The 13108-nt window shown below is 35.7% G+C and overlaps 1 protein-coding gene across 8 annotated transcripts in view; it reads right to left on the bottom strand.

Annotated features, from left to right (window-relative positions):
* The window catches only part of LOC102431517 (CD302 antigen), a 133573-nt gene that overhangs the window by 82284 nt on the left and 38181 nt on the right, over positions 1 to 13108 (bottom strand). For all 8 annotated transcript variants that reach the window (XM_014446115.2, XM_023745633.1, XM_023745648.1 and 5 more), the window contains 3 exons: positions 5929 to 6010; positions 4662 to 4730; positions 2285 to 2399 (listed from right to left, as the gene is read on the bottom strand). In XM_014446115.2, coding sequence (XP_014301601.1) covers positions 2285 to 2399; positions 4662 to 4730; positions 5929 to 6010 — 266 coding nt within the window. The remainder of the gene's footprint in view (positions 1 to 2284; positions 2400 to 4661; positions 4731 to 5928; positions 6011 to 13108) is intronic.

Here is a 13108-nt window from a genome sequence, read left to right as displayed (position 1 = left end):
CACACAAACACACTAGTAGTTACGCTATTTAAAATTTGTAGGTTGTCCACAGACAACAGTATGGTGGTTACCAGAGGAAAAAGGGGGTGGGGGTAAAATAGGGTAAAGGGGGGATAAATGGTAATGGAAGGAGACTGAACACAATACAATATAAAAATGATGTATTATAGAATTGTACACTTGAAGCCTATATAATTTTATTAACCAACGTCATCCCAATAAATTAAATAAAAATTTAAAATATTGTAGCTTGTCAAATATCTCTTTTAGAAAAGAGGAGACTAATTAGAACCAGCTGAACATGTAATAAAAAAGGCAAGAGAGAAAAGGTATGGTGATTTAGGCTACTAAAGAGGTGAACTGCTTTGAGAAAACCAGGAGATACAGATTAATACAGAAGAAAATAAAAAAATACAGAGCAAATTTGGTTGCTCTAATAACCAAGAAAATAACCAACCGGGTGAATGTGACACACTGTAACTTAGAAATTTAGAAACTGCCAAAGGGGAGATAACATAACATTTAAACCTTGGATCAAGCAATCATTGATTGCTTCAAATGATTGGGAATGAGCTGAGATGGGAGTTCTTTAGTTTTTAATTTTGCTTCTTCATGGGGAGAGTAGGGGTGGGATTATTTAGAAGACTTATTTATTTAGCTAATTGATGTATGTTTGCTATGTTAGTTAATTCCCTTCTCTCTTGTTTAAAATAAAGAAATATACAGTAAAAAAAAATTAAAAACCACGTGCTTTTGTAAATTTTTCCTGTGGTTACTGATTTGTCATTTCTAAGGTGTAAACTCTTGGGTTTGCGCCATCACCCAAACAGGAGGCTGTGTTGCAGCTGGCAGTGAGGGCACACTGGAGGGAGTAGTGGCTCTCTGTGGCAGCCTCCCACCAATGCTTCAAACAAGAGACATTATCCAAATTAATTATACATATTAGTTACTCTTCCACTTCTTCAAGGGTATCCAAACTGGTTTTTCTTTGTTCGTCTTTCAGGTTTAACCAATATTCAGGAGTAAATCAGGTATAATGTCTCCTTAAAAAAAAAACACACACCAGCAGCGTGTGCGCGCGTGCAGGTACACACACACACACACACACACACACACACACACACACACACACACACACTTCCCCTTTTATTAATGAGCAGCCAGTTTGCCTTTGTGAAAGAGACTTGAAAGTTACTGTATCAAAAGTCATGTCTGAAGTTCTTTTAAAGGCAGTATGGTGGCCTTTTTTTTAAGGAAAAAGAACAATCTTCTTGTAGGTGGTCTGATGCAATCTTTGGGTTATTTGAGAACTTGTAGGAGGATATACCTTAGGTTTCAATAATATGTTTAGATTCAATTCAGAAATTCATTCTGGAACTTTCTGTACTTTTACCACTAACAATTTCATATATTTAGTATCTACTTAAAATAATTTGGGAGTTAAAATCTTAAGATTTTCCTTTTTAGTCCTGTTCATTTTCTTAGTAAAAAGCTAAGTAAAAGGACACCTACTTATTCTCCTTTCTCTTCCTTTTGTCACCAAAGGTTCTACTAGTCAAGCTATTTCCTGAATTTGAATTACATAAACTATTAGCAGCTTTTGAGTTCATTGAAAATAATTTCTAAAACTCTCAGGGAAATGCTGGAATTTGATTTCCTGATTCATATACTTCATTCTTCTTACACTTATCTTCATTTTGAATCAAAATAAAAATGATCTCACCCTGGCTGGCATTGCTCAGTGGTTAGAGCACGGGCCCCACATGCCAAAGGGTCCTGGGTTTGATTCAGGTCGAGAGCGTGTACCTGGGTTTCAGGTTCATCCCTGGCCCTGGTTGGGGCATGTGTGGGAGGCAACTAATCGATGTCTCTCTCTCACATTGATGTTTCTCTCTCTTCCTCCTTCCTCTCTCCCCTTCCCTCCCTTCTTTCTACTCTCTAAAATCAATAGAAAAAAATATCCTCAGGTGAGGATAATAAAAAAACCAAATTATTCCCTCTGCCACACTGCTTCTTTTATTTAAAATAATCTTTCATTCCAAGATCTAGTCACCCTAAATTAGCTTTAAATTTTATCTTCTATACAAATTCTTTTGTGATAAAAGAGGAAGATACCATCAAATTTCAATAATCCAGCCTTCTAGGAGGGATATTATAAGGCAGGATGGAGCTCAATATATTAATTCCATCTTCAAAGGTTTTTTAAAAATTATAATTATAGACTAAGATGCTCTCTTACAATGTCCCCATGAAAAGACAGTGAAAAGGAATAACTACCACTTACCTTTTGGAATCTGACACACCCATTCCAGTTTTGTATCACAAGCGAAAGGCCTTAAATAAATATATTCTCTGTCATTATGGAAATGCCAGCCTCTTCGCCATAGCCTCTGCATGACCTGGAAGAGGATTGCACATTATTTTGAAGTTGATGCAACCCTTATAAAATACTAAACTGTTTTTAACTCTATTTTATCTCTAGCACCAAGGTATTTTTTTTAAATGAATAAACACATGAATGAAGGCAGTGTTTAAACAGTAAAAGCCTATGCAAGTGGCTGATAAAGGGATATATGATCATGTTTATGTCCAAAATATAAATTATTGGGGTTTTTTTTGTTGTTGTTGATATGAAATTGTAGAACCTTATACCATTAAATTTGGGATGGGTCAAGCTAGAAAAGAATATTTGGTTCAGTGGTTTCTAAACACTAGGCTGTATTAAAATAGATCTCTGAAAAGTGACATAAAAGGAGCCGGGCATCAGGGGCCCAGGCTCCTTCTTTGGTGTTGCTCTGCATTCCTAGGATGTTGTCCTTCTCCACATGGTCCAAGATGGCACTCTACAAATTCCAGCCGGCAAGCAGGGGAGAAAGGAAAGGGGAGGGCACGACCTGGGTGGAGTATCCATCATTTTTTGGACTGTTTTTTCGTAAGGCCAATATTCTTGTGGGTACAGTGGCAGGTGAGGTAAGATTCTCCTTCTAGAACACTGTGCTGGCTGGCTTTATCCCTGATGCAGGCAGCATCAGTGGCTCTTTTATTTATTTTTTTGGTAGATTTTTCAATCTTTTCACACATGGGGACTCTGAACAGAAGATAGTCTATTGCATCAGTGTTCTAGAAACTTCACAAGCTTCTCTGAAGTTTTCACCTATTCATGTGTGAAATTGGGAATTCTATAAAAATGGTCTGATACTATACAGTTTATTACTAGAACAGCTACTTTAAAAATAGTGCTTTTCAATGGCCTTCTCAGTTCTTCATCTCAACCTTCCTGTAACATTTCTGGTCAATCACCTTCTTGAAGCTATTTTTGGGCTTACATAGCTAAGATATTAGCTAGATGTCTCTTTTTCCCTCATCTTCTTACATTTTATGTGTTGGCAATTCCCCCAATCTACTTATTGGCCCTTTGATTCTTCATTTTATATACATTTTCCCTGTAATTCTAGTATCTTGGTTTCTACTCACTATATTTCTTACTGCTAGGTTGGATTCAAAATATCTAAACTAAAATGTACTATTTTCTCTGTAAATCAGTACCCCTTCTGACTGTTTCCATAAATGCCTAGTCATAGTGGACATAGCATAGCGGACTCAGCCACGTGGGTTTAAATTTTAGTTCTGTAACCACGTAAGTTACAGAGTTAAAATTTCTTCCTAGTAAGATGAATACAATAATAGCACCTATCTCACAAGGTTGCTTAAGTATTAAGTGAAGTAATATATGTGACATGCCTAATACTGTGCCTGGCTCATGAGTCAACAAGTATTAACAGCTGCATCACTACCACCATCTTCATTCTCCCATAAAACTTATACTTTGCCCGCCATAAGCCTTGTAATTACTTGTTTACTTGTGCTTATCTCCAACTAGACTGTAAGTTCTGCGGAGACAATGACTGTGCTATACTTTGTCATTACTGTCTCCAAAGTGTCACAGACTTCTTGGGCATATTACTTATGAAATGGATAAATGAATCAATTCTGCAAAGAAAGATGCATAATTCGTTTTTTTTTAATGTCTTTTGGTCCTATCTGTTGCATCTTGAAATCTGTCTGAAGATGAATCTTCTCACACCCTCTTTAGTTCATGTCAAAAACTTTGAAAAATACTGTTGCCTACCAAAAAAAATGCACAAACTCCTTAACCAGGCAGCAATCTTTTTCCCAACTTTGTTTTCCAAACACCAATTAAGACTTCTTAATCTGTATTCTGTCTCCCTCACTGTCTTACCATCTCCCTTCCACTCCTACTTAATTTTATGACACTTCCTCATACAATTTCCCCATTAGAGAGCTTTAACCTATCCTACCTGACCAAATTCTATCCCTCCGGGAAGGCCTCATTCAAATCCCACCTCTTTCTGGAAATAGGCTACAGGAATCGTTTCTTCTCTGAGTTTCATTAGCCCTCTTTAGCCCACTCATTTAGGCTTATTACTGCATAGCAATAGGAGCTGTCTTTCCTGAATATGAATTTTATCTTCTCAAATTAAGTATAAGTTAGGTTTCTTAAGGGCTGGGCCATGCATATACTTCTTACCTCCCATCACACCTAATACCACACACAAAAGGCACCCCATGGATCTGCGCCGGGCTGCACAGGATGCCGGATTTATTGTTAAAACATGCAGATTTCCCATCGTTGTACTGACCTTGACAGCAGCACAGTCTCTGACATCGTAATCCTGCTGGAACTCATTTTCCATGATAAAAGTAGACACCTTCAAAGACAGAGAGGCTTGAGAATTTAAGACTGATGCATAAATATTTGCAATTTAGATGTAATTTAGGCAGCTTTAATAATTCAAGTGTGGTCCTAGGCCATGGAAGGAAAACTTTTTCATTTCCCTTTCTGTCTGAGGATGCTAAATCATGTGAGGATTTAGAAAATTTCATAATGTCATCAGTTTCCAAACAAAGGAAGATGATGGTTTTGAAAGTGGAGGTTAATGGTGTATTAATTTCACAATTGGAGTCACAGAATCAGGGGCTGGCAAAAATACTTTTTTTTTTTTGCATGTGTTAAAATGGTAGTTGTTTGATGAACTATTCTCAGATATGCTCCAATTTGAAAATAAAAGCCAAGAAATTTCACATTTAGAAAGATTATACAACAGTGATGTGGAGTGAATATTTAATATTTGAGAATTATCTGCTCTTATAAGTGTTACCTAAAACTTCTCTTTAGGATAATGTAAATATTGATATAATATTTAAGGAGTTTTTAGGGTTCCTCCGAACAAATTATTTTTCTCAATTAAGGTGCTTTCTTCTTTTTTTTGGTTAATCCTCACCTGAGGATATATTTTCCATTAATTTTTAGAGAGAGTGGAAGGGAGGGATGGAGGGGGAGAAGGGGGAGGGGAGAGTGAAACATATATGTGAGAGAGACACATCGATTGGTTGCCTCCCATACATGTCCGGACTGGGGCCAAGGATACAACCTACATCCCAGGTAACAGTGCCCTTGACTGGGAATCAAACCCACGACTCTGGTGCGTGGACAGACTCTCTAACCACTGAGCCATGCTGGTCAGGGCAAGGTATTTTCTTTTTTACATAACTCCTATATTTTTAAACAATAAAAGTAAAAGCTTCCCACTATGAAAAATAAAGCAATTACAAAGAAAAAATTAATTGTATAAGATGAACACTATTATCTATATAACTATATTTTTATATATTTGGATTATATAGAGAAAGCCTAAACATGTTTATTTTTTAAATAAAAATGAGGTTATTAGCATGTTTTATCCATACTTCATATTTATGAATCTATTTCCACTTCAATAAAGATACATCTACAAAATTAATTTAATGGTTGTATGGTATGTGGATGTATTATTTAATAATCAACTTACTTGTTATTGAAACAAATACTATTTCAATATTACCCCAAACAAGAAAGTTTAAACTTACTGGTGTATGATCACTCCATTGCCAAGATCCTTGTAAATCAGGGCTCCTTTTATTCAAACCTATCCACAGCCATCGCTCGCCACTATGTAAAAAGGAAGTGTTAAAAAAAATTGAGCACGGCCTTTGGCAAAAATATTTAGCATTCACATGTCTAAAATGCTTATAAGTTTTTCCAGAAGACCTGTCACTAACTGAAAAGCACAGTTTTAAGCTATATAAAGAAGTCTTCTGAAATGAAACCAATCCCTACATATAGGGTAGCTGTGAAAAAGTACCATAGTTTTTTAAAACTAAATTTTAAGTTATTTCCTTTGCATGAAAGGCAAAAACTATTCCACTTTGAACTTAAGAAAAAAGTATATGATTATTCTAAAACTTTTACTGCAGAGCTTCAATATTAGCAATGTCATCAGATACAGTTAAATATGACAATGGCATTTCTTTAAACATCTGTCTATAGCACTGTCAAATACCGTCTCTTTAAAATGCAAAACAAACCATTTGGCTAAATTTTTATTAAACAAGATTTTAAAATAATTATTTAATTCCCATTGCCCATAAAATTTAAAGTAAAGAAGTATTTTCTAAATGCCAAACTCCATGGGCTATAGCAGAGCAATATAATCAAGTAATCACTGAAGTGATTATATTTAACACTCATAACTATTATATTTTAATGTACAAGTTATTGAGCTACATGCAATGGTGATACAGAGAAGTACAAGACCTAATATCTATTCTCAAATGGCATATAAACTAGTCAGGGAGACAAGATATATGTGAACAAAGAAAATATAAGACTATGTTTGAAAGACATCAAATGATATGACATTTGCATACATTTTTAACACTACAGAAGTTCAGTGAAAGGAAAGGTCCATGGTCGACTGCAGGAAGTCAGAAAATAATCTGTGAGGATGGGAGGACAAAAACAGTCTTCTGAGTGTTTACCATATGCCAGTATTCAGATCGGCTGAGAAGACAAAGGTAGTCCAAGGAAGAATATAAACAACACATAGAGGCAGGGACATACATTATAAGTGATTTCTTCCCCTCAATGAAATTTTTGCTCTAGCCAGAGAGATACTGCCGATATAAATAGAAGTGACATAACTATAAAAAAACTTTTTCCTCCTCTAACCCAACTTGAAAATATTCTGTAAAATGTATTACACTTTCTAGGCCTTAACAAGTAGGCTATTTACCATGTAATTTGTGTGTATGTGTGATGCTTGTTTCTTTCCATATATTTAACTTTCTGATTGCACATGTATGTATGATCAGTACATATGAATGCATATTATACTGCATAACAATACATACATACATAGAAATATTATATGGATATAAATATAACACATATTAGAGAAGGGGTAGGATCAAAATCTAAAATTAATCCTTACTCTCAAGCTCAGTAGAACATATAGGATATATGGAAGGTACAGCTACAAGACCACAGGAAAATAAAAGAAGTCTGCATTTAAAACATTTGCTAGTAAATCAAAGGCTAGAGCAAACTTAGTTTTAATTTAATTTCTTATTTTTAAATAAAATAATTGCTTTTCTTTATGTCTGCACTCAACATTCCCTTGTATTTTCTTATCAATAAGCACCTACTCATCTTTTCAACTTCAACCTTTCAGTTTCCTGCAGTGGAATATCAGGACTGCCCCCTTTCAGTTTTGACTGTTGTATTGTTTCATAGAGAAAGATCACCAATTTGCAGATTTTAAAAAATTCCGTGGAGACAATTAAGTCCGCTTTAAACTTAGCAGCTGTAAGAGGAATTTGCAGTTTGTATCTGCAACTAATCAGAGCTTTCTCACAGGCTTGCAAATTTATCATACTTCCCGATTGTTGAATATCTAAACCACAGGGTTGAGGCAGTTGCCATACACAGATATAATTAAAATTAGATGGCTGAAATAAAGAGGAGGTTACGTTTTGGAGAATTTGTGCAGAATTTTGTGTTGCCCTAAAATAATCACTAGGTAGTTTCTCTTCTTTACACAATCAACAGTACGAACATAAAGATAGTAAAATATTATTCGCCAAAGATTCTTTAGCGATGTGTCTGCAATATGTCCACCCCGTTTTCTCTTGGCTTCACTTTTTCCCACTTAGAACCTCTACCTTCAGGCCCATTTCTGCCTCCACGGCTGCATCTCGAGAACAGTTTCCTAGAGAGCTGAGTTTGCCCTACTGCCCCAAATTCCTAATTTTTACTACTTCCTGAGTTTGAACTTCATTTCAACCCAGACATTTAGAGTTTTCAGCTTCCATTTTAAGAGATACATTTGTGTGTTATAAATATAGAAAATAGTAGCTATTTGTGTGTGGGGGTTTTTCCTGTGTGAGAAGAGGTAGAAAATATTTCCTCAATTACAGCTTATTTCTGGTTTGACCTGATTTATCCGTAGGCAGATAAAGAGAAGAAATTGGAAATTACATTTATCATTGCATACCTCTACTGAGGATTTTAGAAAACTTGAGAAAAAATTGACCATAATTAGGGACTCAAATCTCCTGAAATTTTATCTCTATTTATAAATTTCTTCTAATCCAAGCACTAAATATACTGTTTAAGACAGTTAGGGTAAGAAAGCATTGCATGAAAGGTTAACACGTGTATTTGTGTGAAAATTCCCACTCTCAGCCAAATTTCCTGCTGCATTTGGTTTCTGAGGAAAACAGTATCTCAGCCATAACTTCCAATAAATACTATTTGATGAGGGCGCTTAGTCTGCAAAACCCTAGATTTATATCTAAATCCATTCATGCCGCATCACAGGAGGTAGTGCACACAGCAGCAATGGCATTGCAAACAAGGCTTTTCTTCTCTAATCCTATGACTATTTTTTGCTCTATAATGGCTTTCCCTGGTGGGCTGCCATTAAGAGTTGCAAAGATCTTAGAGCCGTTAAGACTGGTACGCCACGAATCCTTTTCATTGAAATACAAATAGAGATGTGGAATGTAGATTGTGAGAAGTACAGCAGTAATCTGACTTAACTCTTTGGCATGCAATACACAATTTGGGCAATGGACATCTTACTGAGAAAGGTCAATTCCTGCCATAAAAAGCCAAGGTGTTCTAGGATTAAGCTGTAGAATCATTCTTCTGATGTAAATAGGCTTGCTTCCTTCCTTCCCATGGTCACAATATTGCTTTAAGAATATGCTGTCTTTCTAAATATAGCATGGGCAAACGATCTCTTTATTAACAGAGTGCGTAAGCAGACAACACAGTCTGCTTAATATGGCATTGTGTTAGCTGTTGGGGTAAGGCTGCAATACCATATAGTCCTTAAGAGTGAGAGGATTATGGTTGTTTGTTTTTCTTGGTGCTTTTCTGTGTTCTAAATTCAATGTGCATTACTTTTATGATCATAAAAAACACACCATTGTACATTCTGTGTTACACTAAATGTTAACTATTTATAGCTTGGAGCTAGGATTTGAAGTGATTTTTATTTTCTTCATTATTATTTTTCTAATTCACAAATTTTACATAATAAACTCGCATCACTCTTTAAATTGGGGTTGGGGGAGCCTCAGCAAGTGTGATTAGAAACAAATCAAGAATGATTTCTTACTTATCACTCAGACTTTAGTTTTGATTTTTAATGTAATCTATTTTGCATATAGAAGCCCTTAGGGATCACTTATGTCACATATGATATTCTATTTCCCATGAACTGATTCTCACAAATATCTACCACTTCATTGCTTAGTACTTACCCATGGCTCCCTGTTCCAGTTAAAAGTTCATAACCTCTTGCTTGGTGTTATTCAAAATCTGATTTATGCCAGTATTTTACTTAAAAATACTATAGCCTAGACAGCAAGATATGTGTGTCAAGCTTGAGATCTGGGGGCCCGTAAGTTACCCTGATGAAATCCTTACTTCAGGGAGGACCAGCAGGGCACGGAACGGCCATGTTCCAGAGGCAGTCACCTCAAGGACATCTGTCATTCAAAGCCACACTTGAGGCTTCAGTAATTAGCAGAGTGAATGTCAGAAATGGGTTTATAGCAGTGAATTTAGAAGCTTGTTGTTAATCAACATATCAGAAATAGACTCATTGGTGAAACTGAATTTATTCAAGAGATGAGGAATGACAAATATTTAGAGGCTGTCACCCTTTAGGGAGGCGTATTAGAATCTGGTGAGGCTGGTAGTCCCTATACCATTGGAAATGGACCTGGGGCTTGGGCTCCAAATGGTTGCAGGTCCTGTCACTGAGTCAGGTGATTGGAACTGCATGACTCTGACAATAATGGGAACAGAGTCCCACCTCTGGAACGTTGTCACATCTACCCCAAATAAACCTGCCACTCAAGATGGTGGTGGAAACACCTAAAAAGATAGACTGCTGGGATGTTGTCAAGCTTACCAGTCAGGCTGTATGAAACATTTTGTGCCTGCTTCAGTGAATGCTGGTTTAACAAATGTCTGTTTGTGTGGAAAGATTGGGTCTGAGTTTTGCATTCATTATAATCTACCCCTCAAGGTTGAGGGGAGTAGCTAAGAAATACTCACCTCAAAAGGAACCTAAGAGTTAGTATATCCAAATGAGCTTAAGCTGCTCTGCAATGAAATGTTGTATATTAATTTATTTTTAAAGATATATTTTTATTGATTTCAGAGAGGAGGGGAGAGGGAGAGAGATAGAAACATCAATAGAGAGAGAGAATCATGGATCTGCTGCCTCCTGCACACCCCCTACTGGGGATCAAGCCTGCAACCCAAGCTTGTGCCCTGGCTGGGAATTGAACTGTGACTTCCTGATTCATAGGTCAACATTCAATCACTGAGCCATGCCATGCCAGCCAGGCTTAATTTCTTTTTTAATTTTAATTGATGAGAGAGAGAGAGAGAGAGAGGAAAAGAGAGAGAGAGAGAAAGGAGAGAAAAACATCGATTTATTGTTCCATTTATTTATGTATTCATTGGTTGATTTTTGCATGTGCCCTGACCAGGAATTGAACCCACACCTTGGGGTATTGAGATGACACTCTAACCAACAAGCTAACCAGCCAGGACTGTATATTAATTTCTAATGCTAGAAAATAAGCTCTAGAATACCTGAAATTCTACAATAGGTGCTTGATAAATGAATACTTATGAAACATAGGTATTTTATTTTAAATCAGGTTCCCAGCACACTGTGAGTATGTTAATACACATCTAGAAAATGTTGAAAATGTTCACACATTTAGAAAATCACTCAAAATCTTATTTCCCAGAGGTAATAATGATCTTTTTGATGCATTTTTGCAGTCTACTTTTTAATGTAAATAGTACATTTTTTACTGTTTTATAATTTGCTTTTTCAATCATTTAATCTATAATAATAAAAGGGTAATATGCTAATTAGACCGGGCAGCGGAACAACCTTCTGGACGACCTTCCGGACGAAGCCGGGGCTGCAAAGGCCAAGACCCTTGTGCAAACTTCGTGCATCAGGCCTCTAGTATACTATAAATATTTACATGTTATAATATTATTTTTAAAAAATCTTAATGCACAGGAGGTGGGGAGAGGTAGAAGAAGGTAAAGGGGGGATATATGGTGATGGAAGGAGATTTGACTTGGGGTGGTGAACACACAATATAATACACAGATGGTGTATTACAGAATTGTGTACCTGAAACCTATATAATTTTATTAACCAATATCATCCCAATAAATTCAATTAAAAAAGAAATATAAAAAATAAAATCTTAATGCACAGGGTATAATTCCAAACAAAAGTCAACAATAGTGATGATAATAGGAATCTTTACCTTTTTCTGACTTTTACAGAAATGCATTTCATGCTTAACCATTAAGTATAATTTGACTATGGGTTTAGCTATTCTTCTATTCTTTTTTCCTTTTTAAGAGACAGGGGAAGAGAGAGACACAGAAACACTGATGTATGAGAGAAACATTGATCAGTTGCCTCGCATGCATCCTGAGTGGGGATGGAATCGGTATGTGCCCTGACCGGGAATCAAACTGACAACCTTTTGGTACATGGGACGATGATCCAACCATCTGAGCCACACTGGGGAGGACTCTTCTATTCTTAATTTAACTATAATTTATATATTAATTATATTAATTAAATGTTAACTATATGATATATTTATATATTAAGCCAGTAACAGTGAATTTTACCAGATGCACCTTCAGAACCTATTAAGATGACTGCATCATATAGCCTTGATATATAGACTCAACCTTATATTCTTTAAAGAAATCCTACATTGTCAAGGTGAGTTATTCTGAGGTGTTATAAGGTAGTGGATTAAGAATATGGGCTCTAATGGGTTCAACTATTATCCTTTCCTTTCTAGCTGTATAACCTTGGGCAAGTTTTATTTCTTTGTGTTTCTGTCTTCTCATTTAGATATAACGGGCATAGTAATAATATCTGCCTCATAGGTTGTAAGAATTAAATGAATAGATAAAACACTTAGGACATTATCTGGCGCATAGTAAACATTATCCAAGTGTTTGTTATTAAATCAGCTGTTGGTGCTTACTTTTTTAAGTCTATTTATGAGGTTGATCTGTAATTCTTTGTGCTATTGTTGGAAGGCTTTGATATCAGACCCAGACTAGTTTGTAGAAAAAAACCACGGATGCTTGCATCAGTTTCTATGTAACAGAATGCAAGTTCTTGCTTGTACTATTTAAATACATGGTAATGACCTCTTTTGTAAGATGGGAAAGAATTCACATATAGAACTATATAGTTCCCATTTGTTTCTTGGAAGATATTCTTTGTCAACTTTTTCAATCTTCCATGGCTATTGGATTATTGGGTTTCTACTTATCAAATTAATTGTATAATAATTTGTATTTCCCTAGAAATTGTTCATGTAATAATCCCATGTATAATAGCACAGAATTATGCATAGTATTCTCATCAATTAAAAAATTTCTTCATGAAATGGGTTTTATAATCCCCTACTCAGGATTCATTTTAAGTATCTGTTTCCTTTTTCATTTTCATGGTTTAATCACCAGTAGATTTTTTTCCACCCTGTACACTCTGGTCTCAGTGCCTTCGCTTACATTCTGTTTTCCCTGGCTCCTTCTCCTATCTTACCTTTCAAAATATTATCTTATTTTCCAAGAATATCCTTCTTCATAAAAATGTTTCCAGTTATGAAATCCTCCCAGACA

This window comes from Myotis lucifugus, unplaced genomic scaffold (genome assembly GCF_000147115.1).
Source record: "Myotis lucifugus unplaced genomic scaffold, Myoluc2.0 scaffold_5, whole genome shotgun sequence".
Lineage (NCBI taxonomy): Eukaryota > Metazoa > Chordata > Mammalia > Chiroptera > Vespertilionidae > Myotis > Myotis lucifugus.
The sequence above is the reverse complement of the archived record's forward strand: the minus strand, read 5'-3'. Positions and strand labels throughout refer to the sequence as shown.